Source organism: Pagrus pagrus (assembly GCF_965226575.1).
Source record: "Pagrus pagrus genome assembly, chromosome: 8".
Lineage (NCBI taxonomy): Eukaryota > Metazoa > Chordata > Actinopteri > Spariformes > Sparidae > Pagrus > Pagrus pagrus.
This window is the reverse complement of record NC_140192.1, coordinates 14,266,838-14,293,095: the sequence shown is the minus strand read 5'-3', so window position 1 is coordinate 14,293,095 and position 26,258 is coordinate 14,266,838. Positions and strand designations below refer to the sequence as shown.

General features: G+C 41.1%; 1 protein-coding gene across 1 annotated transcript; it reads left to right on the top strand.

The window, feature by feature from the left end:
* On the top strand, window positions 1-26,028 carry cabp7a (calcium binding protein 7a). The gene is made up of 5 exons (XM_084360829.1): window positions 1-893; window positions 18,968-19,111; window positions 19,255-19,367; window positions 20,400-20,550; window positions 23,231-26,028. The coding sequence occupies exons 1-5, from the start codon at window positions 785-787 to the stop codon at window positions 23,359-23,361; spliced, it is 648 nt and encodes a 215-aa protein (XP_084216955.1). The 5' UTR covers window positions 1-784; the 3' UTR covers window positions 23,362-26,028.
* Window positions 26,029-26,258: the final 230 nt, after the last annotated feature.

Sequence of the window (26,258 nt, the reverse complement as noted above, 5' to 3'; positions counted from 1 at the left end):
GTGAGCTTTCTTTCACAAAAAAAATCACTCCACTGAAGATGGAACAACTGGATCGCAATGCGTCCCCGTAGCCACGACCAATTAACAGCGAGCCGGCAGTTATTGTCTTTGAGGAGCCGTCACCTGTCATATTTTCACGCTTTCAAGAGATTTCTTTAAGGCTGTCTCCTCTCCATTAGTGTTGTGATTTCTTTGTAAGTGTAACGCGTCGTTTCCGTGGATTATATGAAGGTGGCTGGATCTCGAGGTGGATCTTGAGTGCGTCAAGTGAGCGCACGCATCCAACAAGTGGATGCATGAATCTGCTCGCGGCAGGCAAAGAGACAATCAGCGGACTGACAGCCCCACGAATCAGTTGGTGTATCGATTGATGGCTTTTTAACAAGATACAACCTGCACTAATCAGCTCAGATGTGGAGCTCCTCCTGGTTGATGGTGATGCATTTATGTGCGCATCGTCTCCCTCTGAGGTAGTTTTTTTTTAAATATCTAGTGACTTTGTGTGAATTATCAGGATTTTTTTTTCCCCAATGAGGTAAGACACCCCCAGTCATTTTTGCTGCTCTTCCGTCGTTGACCAAAAAAAAAAAAAAAAAAAAAAAAAAAAAAAAGCGAGATTTCGGCGGACACGCTGCGGAATCCACCTTCTCCCATCTCGCCCCTCTCCCCTCCATCCATGGACACGCTTCCTCCGTTCCCTCGGTGACCGTGAGGGGAAGTTGGGATCCTCTCCGTAGACGTTTCTGTATGACGAGGGCGCAGGTGGCAGCCAAAGGTCGCAGTCATGCCGATGCACCCAGTCACCTCCACGTTGATGTACCGGGGGATCTGCACCATCCCTGACATCCTCTCCTACAGCGCCCCGGTGAACCTGCCCGAAGACGAAGTTGAAGGTGAGATGTTACCTGTTCGCGTGTAACCTACCTGAGGGTGTTCAGGAGCTGGTGAGCCACACACACACACACACACACACACACACACACACACACTGGGGGTTGTTTATTCATGTGTATGTGTCTGTGATCTACTCCAGGCATTCAAACAGACGCGCGTCAGCACCTTGGACAGCGCTCATGAGAGCGAGATTTGGGATTGATTGAAAACAGGCCTGTTTGAGGGTTTGGGATTTATTTTCAAAAGCCCCTCTTTTCTTCTGGTTTTGAGATGAAAGAGCAAAAATAATCACACACTTTGTTATCAGTGTTAGTCAGAGATCAGATATCTTGTTTCAGATTTCTTTCATTGACCTCAACAAGAGGGTTGGTTGCATAGGATCTCAGTGTGAAGCCGAACCGGTTATATCCGTGCACCATTTGTGCCATAAAGTGTTGCTTCTTAAGGACAGCACTGATGCATTGGCTCTAACTAGAAGCAGAAGCTGCTGGGTGGAAATTTGGCCCAAATTTGGTCTTGTCGCAGAGACTTTCTGATGGTGTTTCATATGATTTTCCCCTAGAGGCTGTGGAAATCTTCAGCTGCAAAGTGATTCAAGCAACATCCAGGGTAAATCCTCTCATGATTAAAAAAGTTGTCAAGAAAAAAACAACAGCAAAAAAAACAAACATCATCTTTCAACATCAAGATAGTCTTCTAACAGCAAAATCAGTCCAACAACAAGCATGCTGACAGATGACTACTATTTTGAGCAATTAGTCTCAGTATCCAAAGAATATTCATGCCTTGGAGCACTTCTGATGTGAACCTGCGACATCTGCACATTATCATGCAGCAACCCCTGGGACATTGTTCAAGTCCCAAAGCATTTGTGATGACAGTGAGTTCTTGCGTTTTTGCCATGTATCCAGTGCAGGGACGCTGGAAGGCAGCTGACGTACCCCTCCTGAGTGATTTGTCCAGCGCATCTCTCATCCATGTTGTTTTTGTTGACATTTGTCTGCTTTGCTGGACAGATTGAGACACGTCAGCGTGCTCAAATGTCTTTCAGACTGATGTATTTCAGTTTAGGCGACGACTGAAATGCATATGCGTCAATTACAGACGAGCTGGGTCTTGTGAGAAATCTCGTCGGCACGCGCCTGTGCAGAATCTCCCGGGGAGAAATCAGAAATGAACCGTTAATTGCACCTGCACAGATTTGAAATTACACAGCCACACACTCCTTCTCTGTCTCTCTTGCACACACACGCAGACACACTCTCACAAAGAGGTTTGCATCTACAACACGGGCGAGGACACACTCGCGCACACATAATAAGGTTGGAGTGGAATTGGGTTCGACTCTCAAAAGGTGTTCAGTGAAGTGCCTCAGCAGCAGTTTGAGAACAGAAACTACCAGCGAAGATAAGAACGGGCTGAAGAGAGATAAGGCTGTTTTGAGGTTCTACATTTCATCCACCGTTTCTGTTTTGCTTTGACACCCAACAAAGTGCGCCTGTGATAAAAGAGAAGTGTCAACATGTCAGTGCCGAAAGTGATCTTTGCACGATGTCATGCCTCTGATTACAGCGTTGCATCACTCAGCGCTTTATTGTCAAACTTGATTTCCAGTGTACAGAGATTTCACATGACAGAAATATATTTTGCCCACAGCAGCAGCACAGAAATAAAAGATAAGCGTCTCATATTTCATTTTTAATTTTTTTTTATGGACTCCAGAAGAAGCTTTTGGTTGTTGAGATTGAGGAATCTCCGTTTCCGTCTCACCCTCGCTTGTATTTAGAGTCCAGCTTTGGGTGCAATAAACAGACATCACTACATTTTGACTTTAATTAGTCTAATCCACTCGTGCTGCCTCGCTGCAGTCACTCTGGCGCAGGACTAAGCGAGACGTTTTGGATTTCCAGCTCAACCTTATAGTGGTAGTTTGACTGGAGAAGCATTGGGGACGTTTAGTGGAGAGAATAGGAGAGCCTGGGGTAATGCACAGTTTAACAGCAGTGACAGAGCCTCTTTCAGCTGCTGCAGAGCATTAGTGATCCCATGTGAGGGATGTCTTACAGGTTGTGGAAGAGGAAGACTTTAAAGGCGGTGTCGCCGAGGAGGCTGAGTGATGTTGTTGTTGCTGTCAAGAGTGTAACTGAGATTAGCAGCTTTTACTGCCAGATAGCACAAAATGGGAGTGATATAAATGCAGCAGGGGCTGATTGCTTGGTCGATTAATAGCTCCAAAAAAGTGGCTACATTATTACTGCGTGCCAACATGTGTCTTTTAAAAACAAATTCTTTAGCTTTTGGAAACGATCCTCCTCTTGTCATCAGCGTCTGAGGAGAGTGCAACAAGAAGCTGGGATCATAACGCTTTCTTCCTCCCAAGCAATATTGTGTTCTCCTTGTGCTCCTTATTGGACGTTTCTTTTGGATTTCTGCTCTCATTTAGTAACTTTGGTGTCCAGGGCCTCTTTAAAAACATACGCAACATTATTTTATTAGTAATTTTTATTAGTCATTATAACATGATTGCCCAAATCTACCTGAAATCCTACACTGTTGTTGTTGGAGTTTTATAACAGGGTGTCAGACCTCTCTGGGATCTCACTGGTAAGAACATGAGTGATGTCCCAATGTAGGATGACATACTGTACACTTCTTTGTCCAAGATTTAACAAATATATATTCATTTTGCCATATATTGTGATGAAGGTAAGAATGTGGCCAAAGGGAAGGGTTACCATTTTAAACATATCAGTATACTTGGTTTTATAAAGGTCAGAAGCAAATAAAAAGAATATTTAAAGCAACATTATGTAGACGTTGGCATTTTGTGTGATTTGGAGTGCAACGCCACTGTTGTAAATACAAATCCCAGGTCTGTAGCAATTGTCAGACGTAATGTAGGTGCTAACTGCAAACAAAACTCATCACGTCATAGCAATGTTATGTGTTGAAAACTTGTATGTTAGAGTATACACGTATGTCACGCTGTGATCCTACACTCTCACTGAAGTTACATAATGCAGAAACAAGTGATGGGGTGCAGAGACACCATTTACCCTATAACAAGACTCTGTACCATCAAAATGATTTTAAAGCTGTTATTTTCGGGTGAAAAAGTTACATAATGTTGCTTTAAAGGAGAAAATTGGTCTGTAGGACCCCAAACAATGCTAAAGTAAAGCCACTTTAAAAAACAAAACAAAAGGGAAACAATCCTCCTCTTCCTGGATTGCAGACACTGTCATGGTCTGCAAGTTCTAAATTACAATATGCATTGAACAATCTTGAGTATGTGCCGATCAGACAAGAGACGCGCCGCTCAAGCGTCAGCCTCCGTGTCTTGTCTCATCTCTCGAGAGATGGACGCGAATTGGTTGGAAGTCTGAAGTGTCACATACATCAGCTCAGCGGTCAGGGAGATGAGGCTTTGTCACGAAAACGAAATTGCACATTAGTGACTATGTGTGTGCGAGCGCATGTATAGGGACAGGAGGTTCAGGCCCTTTTGGCACGTATAGCCGTAGACCTGATTTTCAATTACTGGCTTGGACACCCCAGGGATCGGACCAATGGCACCATACTTTGCGTCTGTGAAGCCTGTCAAAGCTATAATTGGAACAAAATGCTATTTTTCTGACGCTTCTTCAATAATCCTGCGTGTGTATGTGCATGTGTGGTAGAAGGTGGGGGTTGGTAGCAAGTACCTTAATGTACTATGATGCGGGCATAAATTGAATTGGACTCCATTTTCTCCATTTCCCCTCCCACACAAGAGGGACGAAAAATAGTTGGTCATATTACAGGAGCTCAATATAGTTTAGACCTCCTCCACCACGAACAGAAACACACACATGCACACACACGTGTACACACACATACACACACACAAGTGTACACACAAAGCTCAGTGTCAATATCACTGCAGGTGGAATTAAGTGGGTAGCCCATTTCCACACTGCCTAACAACAGCTCTATTGGAGGCTGCTTCAAAATAGTCCCTGGGCTGAGCTTATAGCATTTGTAACAGGTCCCAGAGTGAAGCTCATGTAAACAGATGCCTGTAGTTTCCTGTAGACACAAGTCGTAGATAAAAACAGGAGCAGAACATTTGCATCTCTCTGACAAGGTTGTAAACAGTGCACTTCATTTATCGTTTCAGTTCAAATCTGCACTGGCCTTTTGTTTATTGTTTGGCACTTTTCTTAATTTCCGAGTTGTAGACTATGTTTGCCTTTTGTTCATTCACTGACTTATGTCCATAGAAATAAACTGTGAAAATTGCTTGAAGGGAGTTAGATTTAATCATTTAATGACTTACACCTAAATTATGTTCGTAACTGACCGATTCTCAAGAGAGTTGTCCCAAAAACCCCAAAACACCTTTATTCAATTGGGACCAAGTGTAAAAACAGCATTTATTCATAAATTGTCAAAAAATTCAGACATTAAAGGAGACCTATTATACTTTTTCCTTTTGTTCCTTTACTTCATTGTTTTTTAATTTGTTGTGTATGTAAAACATCTTGAAAGTTAAAAAAGTCAACGTCCACACCAACAGAAGCTCCTCTTTCCCACAGAAAACACTGCTCCTGAAACGCCTCATCAGTATTCCCGCCTTTAACTCCGTGACTTTGTGACATCACACTACGTCACTGTGTCATACATTTGCGTAATTTATGGACAGTATGAGAAAACTGATCTATTTTTTTAACTCAAACGTATGTAAACCTATCCTTGTGGTAGCCTCCAAAAAATTAGGAACCTGAAAATAAACACAATATGACTCCTTTAAGGCAAGTTAATCCATTGGACATGCTGAAAAAAAGATAAACTCACCTGGTGTCTAATATGCTTAACAACAGGTGAATAATAGGTGCAGTTTATTGGGGAATAATAAAAAGATATCTGTCCATAACAAAAGCTTTATAGTGTAACAACCCAATAAATGCTAAATACTGTTTTTAAAGGCAAAATGTTGATAAATCCATATTTAATTTGCATTACATCCGATACAGAAATCCTTTTTTTCTGCAGACGGAACCAGAATATCAAATATTGTTCAAATTAAAATGTCAGTATACACCAAATTATGGTTTCATATCCCGGGACATGTTTATTGATTCCTGTTTTTTCCTTTCTCAGTTTGGTTGGGCATGAAAGCCTTCTCTTAATCACTGTCAAAGAAAGAAGAAAATGTATCCCGAGCCAAACCTGTCACAGAGCCCCAGCAGGGACATATTTTTCAAGGAGTATTTTAAACCCACCAAGTAACTGTCAGTGGTAATCGGAATCAACGCAGCCTGCAAAAGTTATCTCTCCATTTGTTTTCACTCGTGGCAGAGTGAGGAGGGCTTTCCTTGTTTCTAGATCAAACACAGATTGGGCTGTCAGTCCCCCCCACCCCAAGAGACGGGAAGCAGAGATGTAGCAAACAGGAAGTGAATGCAATAATGGGGCCAAAGTCAGTGAAGCTTCAAGCTGGATTTGTTGACGCTATGTTTCACATTCTTTTATTTACTTTGCGAAAAAAGCAAAGGTGGGAAGGTCTGCCTCATCTTATAGATGAATTAGAGACTATTGGCATGCGTAGTCAGCGTGGTTATGGTATTTTATTCACTCTGACAGAGAGCTTTGCAGTGGTGATGGCTTTGTGTTGCTGAAAAGAAGATTACTGAGACTTTCTTGAAATTGCTTAATGCCAGCAGCATTGGCTCCGTCAGTCTGGCAGTCGGTCAGTCAACCACCAGGCTTAAAAACCTCAAAAACTTTAGGATCGATTGCCATTACAATTTGGTACACATTTGGCAAGTAATAACTCAAAACAAGCTTTAGTAATAGCTGATGTTCAAGTCCAAAAGCCATAATCCAAAACAAAAAAGCAGGCAAAAAGGCTGGCGACAAAACTGGAGTAAACCACAAACAAAATACTAAACTAACTGCACTAAAGTGCAAACCAGAATAACACGAAGATACGGACAGCAAATGCAGGTAAAACATTATGGGAAGCCAGGACGGAAAACAGACGAACCAACAAAGACTGAACTAATGACTGGACATAAATATAAACTAAACTACAATGGAAGGAGGCACAACTGGAGAGGAAGGAGGCACAAGTGGAGAGAGGCGGAGAAACACAGATGAGGGGGATGAGTAGAGGGAAGCAGGGAGTGCAGGAAAGGAGCTGACAAGCTGGGAAAAACACTGATGGCTGATGCAAGACAGGTGTGGAGGGAAAATCAGACTGGGGAAGAGCACAGGAAGGCAAGAACGCAGGAGGGAAACAACAAGGTGGGAAAACAGACAAAGACAGGAAGGGAAAAGTCACATGGGAACTACAAAATAAAACCAAAAATCCAAACCTTGACAAAAACCTTGATATTCCCATCAGCCTCAGTTCTACTTTATTGAGTGCAAATGCCAGCCTGCTAATACAATGGTGAACATTTTACCTGCTGAAGATCACTTTGAGCATGTTAGCATGCTGATGTTAGCATTGAGCTCAAAGCACCATTGTGCTTAAGTACAGCCTCGAAGAGCTGCCACTGTGGCGGTTAGTCTTTTTGAGGAGGTGTATGTCAGCTACCGTACACCCTTAACTCTCAGTGAAACAGCTCAACAAGAGACTTGGGTATGAATCTGTGAAATCTGTCTGCCAAATGGGGCATTGAGTATCTTTGGTTAGACAATTTATCACAACAACATGCAGACCCCCTGGTTATACCTCGATCGCAGCTCAAGGTTAGCTTGATATGTGTCAGAGAAAACCCCAAAACAACCACCAACACTTAAATAGAAGGACTCTGTATATGTGGATGATGAACGTCAGTGCTCTGGGAGCATTTTTTTTCTCCACGTGTGTCTCCCAGAGTCATAAATATGCATTTAAGAATATTTTGTTAAGATATTCTGCTTCCACACTGCGTTTTGTTTTTGAAAGTAGTTTGCTCTCAGTAGTAAAAATTTAACACATGCTATTGGGGCGTCTTTTCAATATTTTTAGTCATTCCTTTGGCAGAGTTTTGGGACTTTGCTTTTGACTGACAGCTGCTCCAAAAAACGCTGCGTTCCTAATGGTATAAACTGCCTGTGAGGCGATCTTGATGTTTGTGCTCGACTCCTACTGTAGCTGCAGCAGAAAAACATTGACTCATTGCTTCGCCCTGAGGTGGAGGGTTGACTTCCATTCCTTTGGAAATACTTACATGAATACAAATGAAGATATTTAAAGACACCGGCATCTGCTTGGCAAGACAGAAATTATGCACATAACGTATTGCTGGTGCAGAATCAGTGGGCGTTGTGGGGGTGTACTTCCAAGGGGTCAGCTGAGACCATTTTGTAGCATATGCTGCTGAGAAGATGTGGACAACAAAACAGAACAAAATGACCCATGATGATGGTAGTGGATGTGCTGGCTCATTTTCAGGAGTGTGCAAACGATCCAGATGTGTTTACCCAAAACCAAACACTTATTTTTCTCTCCTCTCCACCTCAGCTATTGACTATTACTGGCGGGGCTCTCTCAGGAAGCTAGAATTAGTTCAATTATTGTTCTCTTACACAAAAAAACAAGCCTTAAATTGGATCCCCGAACAAACTGTTTGTTTCCTGTTTGCATAGAAAAGAGCTTTTCATACCTGCCGACGGAAACAACACATGCTTTCTCATCAAAGCTTTCTCTGTGTGAAACAATATTGAAACAAAAAACTGAATCAAACTAATAAATTAAGTGTTTTTCCAGTCTGCCAACACCATTACATTTCCACTTTCTGCCTTTCAAGTCCTTTTGACAATGTTACAAGTCTGGCAAACGCCACTTCAGAGCTCAGACGGCTTTTGTTAATGATTTACAAATGAAAGACTTACGGCATCGGCAGCAATGACTGCTGCAATTGTTAAATAACTCCAGAGTTAAATGCCCATAAAGCCAGAGACATGTTCAGAGTCAGAATTTGACTTTGGAAGATTTGTGACTTTTTATCATATAAAACATTGATGCAGGATGGTGAGATAATGTTAATGATGAGATAACACTAAGGTTTCCCTTAGCCTCCTCTGTTCAGGTGCCACAGAGGCTGTCCCGATTATCATGAAAAAACACCAAAAGAAAGAAGGTAAACATGTCAGTGAAGAAAAAGGGAACAAAAGCAGGACAGGAAGCTCCACCTTGTCCATGGTACGTGGCATTTCAGATGCACAGCACCCATGAAAGCATCCTGCTTGTATATAATCAGGCTGAAAACAATAAATCTCACTTTATACATTTTACCATCACCAGCTCCTACCTGCGTGATGGACGGTCGTCTTATGCAATCAGTTTGACAGACAGGCAGACAGACAGACAGGAATGGATTTCAAAATGGCTCTCTCGCTTGTGTCACCTGGCAGGATGAGACAGGCAGTATATGAAAAAGCTCTACTTGACATAGATGGTGATAAAGATGTGAGCACAAATGAGCCATTTTTCTGAGGTTGAAGTGACCCAGCACCACTGCGAGGTGGTGTGTTATCTGTCTAGTAAAACTGCTTTTAGAGAAATGTATGGTTTTGTAGAAATGTTGTGGATTTTTGATGATATTAATGGCTAATATTTTTATATAAACTTAATAGTATTCTGGAGATAGCCACTGAAATTACTTCTAGCTAAGCTCACTAATTAACATGGCATATCTTGTGTAAAGGTGCAGTATGTAATAATTGAGTCCCAACAAATAGGGGCAGCATATCAACAGAGTAACTGTTACCTGCTGCTTTCTGTTTATACATCCATGACTGTAGCTATTGTTAGCCTGTTAGCTCAGTTAGCCATGCAGCTAGCCGGATTCCCAGCAAGTGTTGTTGTCTACACAGCTAGTACAAGAACTTTGTACTATCGAGAGGTTTTCAGGTCAGGGGCTAGCTGGTTAGCATACTGACTTCAGTAGATATATGTGCAACAAACAACATAGACATTTTTGACATGACGTCACTGTTATTTCTTCAATTCAGCTGATCATTTTAGTTCATTTTTGGATTACTTACATATTGCACCTTTTATATGTAGAAAGTCAAAGTCTAAAATTGCCAATTCAGTTACTGTGCATGGAAAGAATTAATCTGGCAGGTATGGTGTTTTTTCCACTTTCTTGTATATATTCAGCATGTAATTTCATCCACTAGGGGTCTCTTGATCAAAACAAAAAATGTTAGAAGTATGATATAATGTGATTTTTGTGAATGTGAATGTGAATTTTTCACACTGGTTACACCGGTATTACACCTAATTTTTTCATTTAGGTGCACTAGCACATCATTTAGATGCACCCAATCATACATTTTACCTTATGTAAAAAAAATTGTAAAAAAATGGAAATACATTATGTTCTCCATTTAAATCACATGCAATACGAAATTGTGATAATCTCGATTGTTTAAAAAATAAGCCTCTAAATCTCAGGCGCACTGCTGCAACCAATGAAAATGTCGCACAAACATATTTCCCAAAATGTCAAACTAGTCTTTTAACATAAACACAGGGGAACATTGTTTATTTTTGGCATTTATTTGAAATGAAAGCACAACATGAAAATCAACCAAAAGGTTAAAAATGGCATTTGGTATATTTCCCTGTGCCGTTAACCAATTTCTGACAATTTTTGAGTGACTTCTCAGATGATTGGTTGCTATAAGCTGCCAAGATGGGTTTCAAATGACAACATGGTGCAGATTAGCAGATAATATCATCAAACGCTGCGGCTGTCGGCAGGGTTAAAGCTAGATCATTTATTCTCATTTTGATCGATTGCCACGAAGGAGTGAATCCAGCAGACTTCATTACCTGTGAAATTAACTGTGATGAGTTCTGGAAGGTGAAGTGCTTTCCTTCAGGTAATATTTCTCCCCTTTGATGAGCAATACTGCAAAGTCTACACCCGACAATGTCCAAATCCAATGGTAGAAAAAGCTGATCCATGAGAGAGCGCATACCGTTAACGTGGTGGAACTGATGTGTTGGATAAGCTGTAATGCATAGCGGAGGCTTTTGGTTGTTCATGCTTGACCTTTGTTTGAGGTCCTTCTCACAGGTTTTCCCCTCATTGATGCCGGCTGCGGCTCAGCTTGGTTTTGGCTGTGATGATGAAAAGTTGCAGCTTTGAGAACACATAAGTGGGAGGGAGGGAAAAAATGGAGGCAGATCAATGATTGCCCTTCCGTGCTAGAAAAAAAGCCCCCAAAGAAGCAACAAAGACGGGCTAAAATTTCAGGGCCTTTCGCCGACTTCAATCGTTCGAGGTCAAGTGGGGTTTAAAAAGTTGGCTTGGGGATTTTTTCTTATTGAGAATGAAGCACCTTGACATTTCCAACTTTCTTTTTCCGTCTTCCAGTTACTCCCTGTGGTCGTGTCAGTGTTACATTGGTGAGGTCAAAGCGCTTCGAATTTCATAATGGAGGGAGTACTTTCTATCCAAACAGGGATGGGATTTTTTCTTAAGACACAGACCTTAGTCTCTGCCACATGCCCCTTAATACTCCAGAGCCTTATTAGAAGCCTGTTATGGTAATATTCAAATCTTCCGGGTGCCCAAGTCAGCCCATATCCAGCTAAAGATGGATTAAGGTTGCTATGGGTGTTTAAAAATAGTCGCCTGAGGTTCACACACACACAAAGCAAAGCTGTGTTTTTCTCACACTGATAAGGTCTTACATAAAGAGTGGGTGTGCTGCAATTACCGATCCAAAGCAGCCCTAAGCAGATGCAGGTCTGGCTGAGGCGAAGAGGATCTCTGGCTCTGTAAAACAGGCCCTGGATTACATTCACGGACACTTCACGGCTACAAAAGCCCCGGCATCAGCCTGTTCTGCTCAAAGTGCACTGGTAATTAGCAAAAGTTTCCACTGGTGTTGAATTTAGTCTGAAAAGGGATAAAGCTTTGCTCCAGGGGTGCCTCAGAAATCCAAGTAAATATTTCCTATGTGATGCCTCTCTGGACGAGGAGAGTTAATTCCACTTAATTCATTATGATTGAGTTTTTCTTTGTCATACGTAGACAGGCAAAGATGATGACATTCTTAAAATCTTGTTCATTCACTTTATCATTATATTGTCTAGAGAAAGTGGATGCCATCCCTCTTTTCATTCATGTTTCACCCTGGCCATGAATCCAAGCCTTTTGTCTGCATGAATCAGCTCCATTTCCAAGTGATCCCCGGCGTTGTCTAGTGCTGCATACAGTTCAGCATCTCTGTGCTGCAGCAAGGATCCAGTGCACTTCACTGATATACAACAGTGCGCAGGGAGAGCAGTGCGACAGGAGTGTACTGCACCTCTCTCTTGTGGGAGTTCGGCTTCAGATGCTCGGCTCTCGTAGCTCACAATCTTAACTTGGGCTTTTCATCCTCTGTCAGATCACACCACAGGGGACCGCATGGCATCGCGTCTTTGAAGGCCAACAAGCACCTCTGTACATCAAAGCAAATACCACATGCTCTCAACAACAAAAAAGAAAAAAATCACGCCTCCCCGGTGGAGCCGCAGTGCCAGAGACCATGCGGAAGACGCAACAACAGCAGCTTCTAAAGAACAACAACAACGAAACTGTGTTTATTAAGAAGGAAATAAAGTCAAACGTAAGCAGAAAGCAGAGAGTTTCAAGAGGGCAGAAGCTGTAATAAAATGTGCGGCACTGCAGGAAAACTGAAAATGGTGACACAAATTTAAATGAAATGGCAGGTTCATTACGTTCTGCTTTTATTCCAGTTCAAACAGTTCGAAAGAAGTCAAATTTGACTTTGACAAACATGGAAAATGACTAGCCAGCGGGATGGAAGTTGTGTTTGAACACCCAAAAGTGAAATGTGAGTCGTTTCCATTCATATCGCCTTTATATAACAGGACGATTACTGAAAACCATTTATAATGGCAGTCATTTCTCACAATTATTGGTTCGCCATTTGGCAACTACTAAAGATACAAAGCGCTGAGAGCTGGCTGCTTTGATCAATATTTTCATATAACAGGGGATGTAATACAGTGGTTGTTTATAGTCACTAACCCACAGATGATTATGACCTTACTCTGCAATTCTACTCAGCTGTTACTGTTTAGGGCCATTCTTTCTGATCCCATCAATCCAGTTTCCAGCTGCAGCAGGCAGCTGTTGGGAACCCTGAAACCCCGCTGTACGCTGCCAGCAATGCACCAAACAACAGACCAAGCTAGCAACTTAGAACATAATGATCGCAGTCAGATAATTTACCAAAAGAGAAACCTAAACTGAGCAAAACAGCGATTGAATGCTCGACCAATGTTTGTCAGGTGGCCAGAAACGCGACTGCACGTGAATGACAATGATGCTCCATGTCTGTTAGATGTTTAAATGGGGAAGTGTTGCCGACACATTTATCATAAAAGACTTTATGAGGTGATATGTCAGTGTTTTGTTTCGGAGCACAACAAGCTTATTGCAGCTTTAAATGTAGCAGGATTCCAATAAAGACAAAAAAACTAATAATAAAAAATCCACAAGACCACATTAATGCTGAACCGACTAGTGGATAAAGTGATTATAAGACAATGCACTTAAAATATAACAACAAAAATCATTTAATAAATCATTAATCATTTAAAAATGACACACATTATTTGATTTCAGCCTCTCAATGTGAACTGATTATCCTTTGGTTTTCAAACTTCAGATAGGTATTTTTCTCGATTGTTAGGATTTAGAAAAAAAGGACCCAAATGGAAATGCAGAGGCAGGTACTGTAGCTTGTCAAGCTTTAATGTTGAGCTGATATTAAAGTCCAAAAATCCAAAAAGCAAACAACCAAGGGCAGGCAAAAGAAAGTCCAGTAGCAACACAAGTTGGACACAAGGAGAACGCAGGACTGTGGAACAGGTGAGACATACAGACAGTCCAATGACAAGTGAGGAGAAAACAGGCCTAGTTACACAGGAATAATTAACTAATTGAACACAGGTGAGTAGGCAAAAGGGTGGGAAAGCAGATAAAGACAAGAAGTGGAAAATGACACATGAGGATATTATCTTCAAAATACAACAGAAAAAAATGACAAGCTGAAAAACAAAACCATGACAATTCCATGTTTTCATTTTATACATGACACAATAAAAACAAGTATAATCATTAGATTAATTATCAATGAAACAATGATCATTCCAAGTGGAACTGTTAACAGGTGTAAGCAGTTGTAGCACGAGGACTTAACAGGCCAGTGACTTGGGTCATTATTATCCAACTATTATCTACCAAGTCAAGTAACAAGTCATCAAAACAGTGACTCGAGTCCAAGTCGTGATGACACGAATCCACATCCATTGGTTAAGATGTGAAAAAGCAACCCAATCTGCAGAATAAATGTTGGCAATATGCATCTCTGCAAACAGTTAAAGTAAAATTTTACATATCTGCTGGTTGAGTTTTCTATGTAATGTTGTGACGACTGGGCTCAAAATACCTGGTTTGGTTGCCACAAACAATGTGAAGGTCAGGTCATCAACATATAATGTGAATATGATATAGTAGAAAATGCAGAAAATATCAATATATCAAAAAAAAAAACTTTTGACAAATGTGAACTGGCAACTGGGCTGGAACAAGTCAAATGTCCTGTCCTCTACTTTGATTTATTTAGTTTTTACCTCTATGATCTGGGAGCATGAAAGTGGATTGTAGCCACTGACCCGCTGTTGTTTTAATTATGTGTGCCTCATATTTAGATCAATTAATTTCAAGGCTACAGGACTTAAGCGGTGGTTCATTTTGCCAACTGCCTCTCTTTGAGTGGGCAGGATAATTCAGGCGATCAGTGCAAGCGCACGCTAATACCAGAACTATACCTTTCTTGTTTTTTGCCAGAGCAATTATTCACAGTCGGAGTGAGAACAACTTTTGGATTCCCACAGGGGCGCTTTCTCAATTACAGTAGAGTCAGCGTGGCATACATCGTGAGAATTTGGTCTCAGTGAGTAAAGTGAAAATGGGAGAACATAGTTGTCTCTTCTGAGGACAATTACGATAGATAAACTCTCAAAGAGATAGCACTCTATCTGGATGTGTTCAGAAAGAGAAATTAATTCTTTCAGAGGACGATTAGTCAGTCTCCTTTGATAAATCACAGTGAGGATTATGTATGGTCTCCTTTACTTTAGAGATTTATTAGTTCATTCTCGTAGCACTCTGTTTGTCCTGATTTCAAGCAGAGCCAAGTGGTTCTGGTGATATATTTATAATGCCTATTCATATTCCAGTTTTACAGTTGTATATCTCTTTGGACTTGATAAGCCATTCATTACATTTCTGGCCCAAGCAGTACTGAGGCGTTTGTATCCTGTAAACGGTTTGTGACAGAGGAGAAAATTCTCCGACAGCAAGCTGTGCCCGTATTTCATTACACAATACAAACTTTTACACATCAAATATACTATACACTACTCACCAGTCGGGATGTTTTGCTCACCTTGGCCTTCGATCAATAAATAAAGCTTTCAGGGGGAGACGGAGTATTCGCTAAAACTGTTTTGGCACCTTATTTAAGAGTGTCTATGCCTCCTGCGTGGCTGCAACACGCTGGTTTTTAGCCAGTGTGTGGTGGAAAGCCCCTCTTTCTGAGTAAACAGATGGAGCGGGGACCTCAGGTGGATACTGAGGTATTGTTATTCTGTAAACAATAGTATCACACCCAGGGAAAGGGGGAAAAAACACAGCTGGAGGCTCTCAATGATTCAAACTATGCCTCTGGTAAAATATTTTGTCGGGAAAATATATGTGACGAATGGCTGCCGCGAATGTCACACTGCTTCCTTTTTATAGATTGCATGCCCAGATGTAATTCATTGTAATACACGATTGCCAAGTACCCTTGTCCCTGTGGCAGGGTTTCTATTCTGCGGACGTGCGCTCGATTTGCAACAAACTATTTCCTGAAGCCGCGCAACCACATTATACACAGAATGACACACACTGTTTCCTGCCGTCATCGATATTTCATGTTTTGTTTTTCCTGCTGAAATATTTGTCACAGGCTGTCACGCTGTGGATTTTGGCCTGAGGCTCGGCCATTCATCGCCTTTCTGACACAAATCACCGGAGCCGCAATTCCCATTTACAAGACTTTGGGCTTTGCAGTGGATTGATAAAGTTTGTTTGCATTATTACACTCGAGGAACTTAACAACCGGTAATTGGCTGTAATACTGAGAACGGAAAGTCATTTAAATTCGCCTACCTGGCAGGCTCTTATTGTCGCTCAGTTGTGCAACAAGTTACGCATCATTTAGCAGCTTCATTCAGGTTTTGTTTTCATAACTCATTCAAAACTCCACTCTGCACTTCATTTACAACCTCTGACCTGATCTGTAATGCTCAGAAAATTTCCCTGAACCCTCATTGCAAAGACTGAATATAACTATTACATGACTATTCAGCGATTCATTTTAAAGCTCCGATTCCACCAAATGCCAGATTAGAGAGATTGCAGATATTTAATGTGATTTTCTGACGATTTCCATCAGCCTTATCTTAAGATTCATCTCCTGCTCTGCTCCTTTGTCTGCTAATCAGTCGGGTGACACGAAGATGGGATGGGTCTAATATTGTAGGTGACTTTCTCTTGCATATAAATGATAGGATTCAATCCTTCAAGAAGTGTAAACAAGCAGAGAACGAGGGGGGATATGCAGTGTGGCTGAACTGAGGAATTAACAGCTTTAAGATTTCCTTAAGTGATTGTGGCTCTAGCAGCACATCTTCTACGCAGTGTTCAAGTACTGTGACGTCTTTTCATTGGATTTTATTTTACTATTTGTTTTGAGTTTCTGTTGAAGATACAGATTTTTTGCTCCTCTTCTTCTGTTTATCTCAAACTAACTATGGTTACGGCTGCTATAACCAAAAGTAGGGAAGGTGATTCTTGAGGAAGATTGTTTGTTGAGTCTCACTCCAAGGTTGTCAAGTACCAAAATTTTGGGCCGGAATTCAGCCCGAAATTCTGACCCAAGATGTCAATATTTGACGACCTGGGAATGAGTCAAGACTCAACAATCGACCATCTTTATTAAGAATCGCCTACCCCACCTTTAAGGCACATACCTCCAGGTTTCCATTGTCGACTTGTTCAGTATTGGACTTCCATAAAGTCTGGAGAGTCAGCACAGAGAGATTACGAATGGGCAACAATGGTCACATTACATGTTAATGACCTGACTTATATCGGGAGGAGGAGGGGATGGTGACGAGGCTGCCAAGCCAGTGACTGCAGGTCAAGCCTGTGTTTTTCGAAGTGTGTAATTACTGAATATTTTTGGCGGGAAGTCATGACATCTCCAGCTGTGTTTGTGGCAACCAAAACAGGGATTTTAAAGGAGATCATGATCTTACTAACCCTAACCAAGCGTTTTTTGTTCCTAAACCTAACCAGACCCTAAGCACAGCGTTGTCGTTACATAATATTGAAAATTAAACTCAAAGAAATGCAAAGTATCAACATAAGGATGTTAATAGATGCGTAAAATTTTTCGGGCAATTGGGTTGAGTATGGTGGTGTGACTATCACATGAACTGGGCAATGGAAGTATGATTCAACGTGACAGCGTTTTAGAAACTGAGCAGCAGCTACTCAAACAAAACGTACTTTCTGGATGAAAACTTAAGCAGCCCACACCTACAGTTCATCTGCTGCTCTCAACCAGAAAAGAATAATCTCACAAAGACTTGGAAGCCTCCTTTAACCACTATTAATACTGGCAACACAAAGTGGATTCCAAATTCATCACAAGTACACCAAAATCATCCAAAAACTAGAAATGGAAGAGGCATGAATCTTCCACGGACATACAGTAGATAAGCTTCTGTACAGAAGTACAGAAAGTTCAGTCTCATGGTTAGTATCAATAAAACAATAGGACCATTTGTTATGTAGAAGCCTCTGTCAAAAAAGAAAACGCTCACTTGTTAAATCACTTATTGAACAGGCCGAAACCATTTAGTGAGAAAATAAACTGATCAACGTAATAATTCTGGCCTCGAGACAACCTTCTCTCCTTTGGTTTGACCAAAAATTCACGTTTAACTACTAATCTCATCAAACACTTAAAGTTGCAATTTTTAAGAATTCAAAACTTGTCTAAAATTACAACTTTGCAACAATTTTCAACAGAAGATGAAGGGACAGTTCTGACGTTATGACTTCTATGTACTGTTGAACAGCATGTCTAGCATGCTAACCAGTGAGCTCCTGCCCATCGCGGTCCAAAACTCCTGTGCTAGCAGTGTGAACGCTGATAGAGGTTAGCCTACCCTGGCCACTATTTGTTTTAAGTAGGAATTCAACAGGTGGCCAATTCTTTCATGTTGTACCTTTAATGAAAACATCTCCTAAAATAACTGACAACATAAAAATGAAACATTCTTGACCTAAAATAAGAATTTTTGACCACCAGAGAGACTCTAAAAACAAACACTCCAACAGATATTTTTTTAACTTAAAAATCCATTTATCGGTGGATGATAGTATGAGTAATCCTTTTACATTATTATTTGATTTCGCCATCAGCTCTTTCACATCAGAGTTCAGCAATGCTTTTCAGCTGTCGATAATTGATTCAAATTCTGGGTATCTTATTCCAACCTTTCTTATTTCGAAGAAATAATTGAACCGATGGGAAACTAGGAAATGCAACCACTGGGTAGATTTTTCCACCTAGTCTGAGAGCAGAATATATTCTAGTTTGATTATTTTTGGCATTAAAGCTCTGTAGATTTTGTCAGCCCGGAGAGTTACACTTCATAGGTTTGATTCATCCTCATGAAATTTTAAACACAAGAGAAGTACAGGGAATACTGCCCTTTAAAATGTTGACAATTTGTTCTGATCTCAGCTCTTTGTTCAAGGGTATTTTTTCTTATTTCACTGGTGGAATTTGTTCTCCTGAGCTGCCAACCCCCATATAACTATGACTCAAGCATTGATGCGGCATAACAAATGTGTCTTTGGTGCGTGGAACATTTCCCACTTTCATATCCTGCTCTACCGCAAGACTTCAGCTCCTGTGTGTGTGTGTGTGTTCTCTGCAGAGATCCGCGAGGCCTTCAAAGTGTTTGACCGCGATGGGAATGGGTTCATCTCAAAGCAGGAGCTGGGGATGGCCATGCGCTCCCTGGGCTACATGCCAAACGAGGTGGAGCTGGAGGTCATCATCCAGAGACTGGACATGGACGGTGAGGCAACACAGACACACAGGCGTGGATTCTTCTTAAATCACAGATCCCAGAGGCCGTTCGCTCTCTAGATGCCCACAAATCTGGACCGTAGGCAGAAAAACCAGCGATAATAAACACCAACTGTTTTTCTTTTTCCGCAGGCGATGGCCAGGTGGACTTTGAGGAGTTTGTCACTCTTCTGGGCCCAAAGCTGACGGCAGCTGGGTTGCCAGATAAGTTCCACGGCACTGACTTTGACTCCGTTTTTTGGAAGGTGCCCATTATTCAGTCACTCATTCCCTCCCTATTAGAGAGAAGACAGACAGCAGAATCACAGCTGTAGCAAACCTCCAAGTGCAGAAACATTTAAACTGTATGACTTTAAAGGGAAACCAGTTTTAATTGCCACATCCACTGGGTCGTTAATGGGGGGAATTTTAATCTTAGAGCGGTTTGGATTCCCCTGAGAACTGTTTCTTTTATCAAGACCTTCTCCGCCTCTTCATGTGTGGCGTCAGTCTTATTACTTAGAACATTAAAGTCAATTTTTATGTAAAAGAGATATTAATTTATTTACAGACACCTCATTAGATAATCAACCGCTCACTCTGACAGTGGGAAAATTAAATTAATGGGAAGGAGCTCGTGTTAAAGCTGCCTTTGTTGTAGTTAGGTGATAACAGCGCCGGCGTGGCTGTCAGAAAGAGAGACTGCAAATGGAGTGAAAAAGAGGGGATTTATGGGAATTCTTGGAGCGGCCAGTGTATGAAGAGGAGAATCACAGGCAAAGACACACGCTGGGAGAGTCGAGAAACCCGAGGGACTGTTGCGAAGGCCGCATAGCTTCACACAACATTATATGGGAAGAGTGGTATCAAGCATGTGATGCTGGATTGATCACACAGAGCCTCCGGTCACACTGGTGAGCTCGGCTCTGGCTGAGCTGAAAATGAGTAACATGGATGAGCTTTCCAAACAGCCGCCGAGCCTGGATTGGCATTCAAGGATTCTTTATATTGTTCAGCTCAAATACATGAACTCAGTTGTCTAGCAGGCAAACTACGCTGCTTAAACATCCAATGGGACATTTAAAGTGGGGGTGGGAGGCAACATGGAAGTTTAACATGTCATACAAACTGATATTTCCCTTCCATACACTGTTATTTTTGCTGTTATTGTTCACTTCCTCTTTATGTGTGCATGTGTAAATGCCTGTCTTTAGTTTTGACTGTGTGTGTGTGTTTGTGGTGTTGTGTCCGTCAGACTCTGTCCATGTTAATGTTCAGTTGTGTCTGTATATCTCCAGTGTGACATGCAGAAGTTAACGGTTGAAGAGCTGAAGAGGCTCCTGTACGACACCTTCTGCGATCACCTTTCCATGAAAGACATCGAGAACATCATCATGACTGAGGAGAACCACATAGAGAACCCGGAGGAATGCCAGGTGGATATAGACAGTAAGGAAGAACCTCCTATACCTCCTGTACTTCTTATTCTCATCTTCTGTTTTTGTTGTTGATAACTGGCCAAAACTAGACAATGACATATCCATATTTTATTTCAATGAGGAGAGACTTTATTCTGAGTGAATGACATCGTTTGGGATGAAGATGAATGAAAGATCTGGATGTGATGAGGAGTAGACTCTGATGAGCTCAACCTGGGCACTGGAAGTGATTTTGTACTGAGATGACAGCTGACAAGACAGCAGAGAGGCGACCGCAATTAAGGTTTGACAGCCTCAACATGTTTGGCTGATGTAATAGTGGCAAAATCTGGTTGGTTTAACTGAAAGAGTAAGTGCCCGTAGTCAGCTGATTAAGAAGTGGGAAGAGAGAGAGAGAGAGAGAGAGAGAGAGTGAGAGAGTCATGGATAAACAAGCATTAAGACAGGCTTCCTGATTGAACTTACGCTGTAAAATAAATAAAGGGCAACTTACCCCTATTAGTAGTGGACTATTTTCAGTTTCATTTGCTAATGTTTTGACTATAAGATATATGCCACTAACCGTATAGTTTAACTACTACTATCACATATCAAATGTTTCAGTTTTTCTGTCACAGTCTGTCACATACATGGTTAGGGTTAGCAAAAGATGGTTTGGGGTAAAACACACTCTTTCAAGTGTTAGAAAGGATAACTTAAATAAATTACAAAAACATGATCCTTCAGTTGCAGTTCCAAAGTGGGTGGTGGTTGGATGGGTCATGAGGACTTCCCTCCAGGACACTGGGGTTTTGCTATGAAACACGTGTCACTGAATTGTTTTTAAGCTATATTGCCTAAATTAAGTTAACCAAGTAACATAAGTGACATGACTGAATGTTATTTTAACACAAAGCAGGATGTTTTCCTAAACCTAACCAAGTAGTTTTGGTGCCTAAACCTAACAAAACTATGCCTGTTTCACAATGTTAATAATAGTCCAAAAGTAATATTATGTCATACTGTGTGAAACGTTTGTCTGAAGCTTTATTTTGAAAGTACAACTAGATGTTGCAGGTAGTGTGCAAAGCTGATACTTGAGGGGTAGGTAGTGTCATAATTTAAAGCTAAAGGCCGTCGAGCTGACGTGGTTGATGAGTTCAGAGTGAGACTGTGTTGTGATATCAGATCGTGCCTACCAGAGCGCCCCTCTTGCTGAATTTTCTGCTGAAATAAATGTGCTTTACTTTGAAGTATTATTATATCAGAGGTGGATATCTCAAATAAATAAAACCCTAATTACCTGCATGTCCAGATACAACTATAGGGGTAGGTGAGGGGTTTGCATTTTGGGGGAAATGATCCTTAAAGATGCAAGCAGCATTTCCTTAAAACTACATCAGAGATGATAGAGCTTCTGGTGGGGTGTTTAAAATATTATATGGCCATGACAAGACACCATGTATGATATTATTTATGGAAGTGATGACTTTTGAGTTGTCAGGCCTCACCGTTCTTCAGTCGCTGTGTAGAACATATCTAATCATTTGTCATCTGTTGTCCTTTGATACACTCCAGTGACATATTAGTAATAATGTTTTTTAAATGAACAGATTACAGGTTTCCTCACAATCAGAACTTCTTTCCTTTCTCACTATTTTGCACCAAAATCCAGCGATCGCACGTGGAGAGCTGAGCTGTGCTGTTGAAACAACAGTGATACAAATTTCTCCCATCAGCAGCCTCAACAGATCATAATGTACTCCAGCCAGTTATCAGCGGTGTATTAAAGGCTGTGCCCTCTTAGGGAGCTGTTTTGTAATTTGAGCAACTGTGCACAGCAAATGACATTGTTCCTTCTCCCCTGTCGCTTTCTCCTCACCTGAAAAAATTACCACACTATTTATTGCTAAAGCTCCGTCCGCCTACACAGACTCTGCGTGGAGAAACGCCATCCTCTGGAGCTCATTTGAAAGGAAACCCCTAACTGAAGTCGCTGCAGAGACATGTTTTGTGTCCACAGTGAGAAAGTAAATTTCACCTTTTCATTACAAAATAACTGGAATTTACTGAAGACGGCAAATTGCTGCCTTTCTTTTAATTGTTCACTTACAGAGGGTCATTTATCGAATGTGTAGGTGTAACGATTGTTGGAGCCATTACAAACCCATTCTATGTTTTGCAGTGATTGCAATCTTTTCCTTTTTGCTGGAAAAACGCTTTTGGGACGGGAGGTGTTTTTCTCTAAGAACAGCAATGACCTCTTGAGGAAAAAAAGATAAATCATGAGCAAGATCAATTTTAATCATTTTGAAATATCGTCTGTTCAGAATAAGGTACAACAGATATTAAAGTTTCTCTCTGAACGTTTGTTTTGCCTCATATGCAGTTGGTTCTTACTGGGGATGATTCTGCAGGTATACTTCATCTTTTCCATCCTTTTATAATGCCGCTCATGCACCAATTCATTTGTCTGTTGTTCCAAAACTCTAATCAACATTTCAATCTAGATGCAGCTACGCAGCGTACAGGTGTGAAAACAAATCTCCTTGGCGACGCTCATCCCTTATAATTGTCTTCATGTAATTGTAAGCTTTTGTGATGAGCTCTTTCATTCATTCGGAAATTACTATCAGATATCTATCAAGCAGTAAATAACACTTGATTCAATGGGCCCGCAGGTAATCTTTTTCTCTTTCCCTCCTGCCCAGGTTCCAGCCCGACGCAGCAAGTCAAGCAAACTTGTGTGCGCAAGAGCCTGATATGCGCCTTCGCCATCGCTTTCATCATCAGCGTCATGCTCATCGCGGCCAATCAGGTGCTGCGGAGCGGCATGAAATAGGAGCAGCGGCTTTTCCAGCCTTGACCACCACCTAAAGGCTACCTTACAGATAAATGACTGAGGAGATGGAGCTGAAAAAAAAACAAACAAAAAAACAAATAAAAACAGACAATCACACAACTGTAACACAGGCCCACGTATGACTGCAGAGAAACTGGACTCACCCTGGACACAACATGGGGTCAGAGACAAATTTCAAGGACAACAGGACCTCACCTACAAAGATACAGCGGTGTGTTTGGCGTGGACAGCTGACTATACATATCACTCTTCGTAAAAATAACATTTAGTATTCAATAGCTATGTGCATTTGTTGCATTCAGTATGGTGGCAGCTATAGAGAGAAGTGTAGTGACTGTCCAGTTTTGTATTTGTCCAGTGTACCATGCGGTTTAGTAGAATTGATTAGAAAGAAATCTGTGAAATATTGTTGGGACAGAAAATATATTCCTGGGGCTAGAAAGTGTTATGTGCCAGGTCCAGAGTGGGCAACATTGTGGAGATATTGTATGTGGTGCAACATTGTTCAAAAAAACCACTCGGGAATAACAATAGCTTGGTAAGAAACAGATAAGAGGGTCTTTGAAGGGAGGTGCGTGTGATTGCGTGGATAGCTTCATTCATTCACAGGCAGCAGGGCTCCAGTCGGAGGGTGAGGCAGGTTAACAGCTCTTGGGAGGAAGGTGTGGAGGTCTGAGCAGACAGGTAACTGGCTGGAAAGTGGCTGGACATGCAGTATACACTCAACTCTCTCTGTCTCCACAGCGGGGCTTTGCAGGCCTCAGAGGATGACCATCATCTATGCATGAAATGCATGGATTTAAACAGTCGTCTTGACACATTTGTAAAAGTTCTTATCAATGTATTAATCACTATGACTGTGTAACAGAGCTGTTTTCAATTACTTAATGACAACTGTGAGCAACCGTGTGCGGTGCGGGGTATCAGCAATCACAACAAAATTAAAGCATACAACTGCATGAAAAAGAAGGGCTGCATTAGGACATGCTCGTGAAAAATTAGTTACGATTGCTAAGCTATGGACCTTTCTACATGGCAGGTGCCTGATGATCGTCACGCTGCCACCAAATAGCAAACAACGTCAAGATGTGTGCCACTCAACCATTTAAAGAATATGCATCGGATCTGATCTGGTTAGTCGTGCTGATACAAATGTGCAGGAATGTGTTTTGTCCTTTTTTATTTTTAGTTTGTTTTTCTGTCTGGATGCATTGCTATGGAGCAATAAATGTGTGTAAAATAGACATCTCACATCGCTTTGAACGGACATTAATCATCAAAAACATGAGCACCAGTGGACCTAGTTACTGTTGAGGTCGGAAAATGTTCTATAGCACTTTTCAAATAGAGGTTTTGGCAATACAAGAGAGACATTTGGCTCTGATGTTCAAACAGGGTGCAACCCTCTCGTTCAGTGAGATAGAGATCAGAATGATGAGTGGAAACATGGGTGTCAGAAGTTGCCCAGCGCATTGATGGTCTGACAGGGGGCCAAATGGTGTGAACTGTTGCAATAAAACATTAATATCTGTGAAGCACCACATGAATTTGATTGGGTGTAGTTTAGATTGTTGTGCATGCATCTGGGTACGGTCTGTCACTGTCGATGTGTATTGTACATATAAACCAACTTTCAACCAAAGCTTTGGAGGAATCTGTGACAATAGAACTGAGCCACAAAACAGTACGATTAATGAATAAAGTTAAATGAATTTTATGTGAAAATAGTAAACAAAAAAGTTTTTTAAAAATGACTTGGCCAGGTTGTGTTTGGAGAGTTAAAAGCCCTTCAAAAAACGCTCATAAACAACACAGAGCGATATAGAAGTCTAACTAATAAACATCCTTTGAATATCTCTTTTCAGGACCGCCATTGGCAGCCCCCCAAACTTGGATCACATACAAGAGCCAAAAACCCTCACAGAGGCAACAAAATTAGACTACACTATCGCCCGCAGCCAGGCGGGATAACAATTATCTGATGCACTCCGGCAATTTGTCAAAAGTGTCAACTCTGTGGGGAACACGGTCAGAAAAAAAAGCCCATTTATAAACAAATACCTTTGTTTCCATTTTGCACTTTAAGATGTGCTGCAACGCACAACAACAACAACTCACCGCCATGATTGTTCATCCATTTCCAGATATAGTTTTGGCATAAAGAATTACATTACCATAGATGTATCTATTTTGTGATATAAGAGTGCGATGGACTAGAATATTTACTGACTGGGAAATTATACCAATTCATTAGTTTTCTATTATATCATGACTGGGGGAACATTTTCATGGGGAATAAAGTTATAATAATGATTTGTTGCCTTATTCTTTGAGACACTTTGGCATTTTGCAAACACGTAAAAACACAACTATCAAAGGTTTATAATTTATCACCAGAGCAAAATGTACAAAAAAAAAAAAAACAATATTTATTTTCTTTTTACAGATGAGAAAAAAAAAAAAGTTGTATGAACATGTTGATAGTCTTCTGAATGTTCGATTTCCATTGTTCTGTACTTTGATACTTGTCTGGATCTTGCAAAAATGTTTATTGACCATGTGATATCCGTTCATTGACTCCACCCGATGTTCTTCTTCTATGTCTGTGGAATGGTATTTCACATGAATAAAATCACATAACGACCATGTTATGTGTCCGTGCCATCATTTCTGTTTGATCAAATCCTCAATCAGGGAGTTCCAGAAAACTCTGTCAGTTTTGCTGTATTGATTGACATTTTGACATTTCAGATTGAAATCCATAGAAAGTGATGGATTCGTCAGATCCATGGATTGCTTTATTTTATTTTGAGATGCCCTTTGGTTTAGCTGAGTGCTTCAGGCCCCATCTGTCATATTTATCCCAGCAACATCGC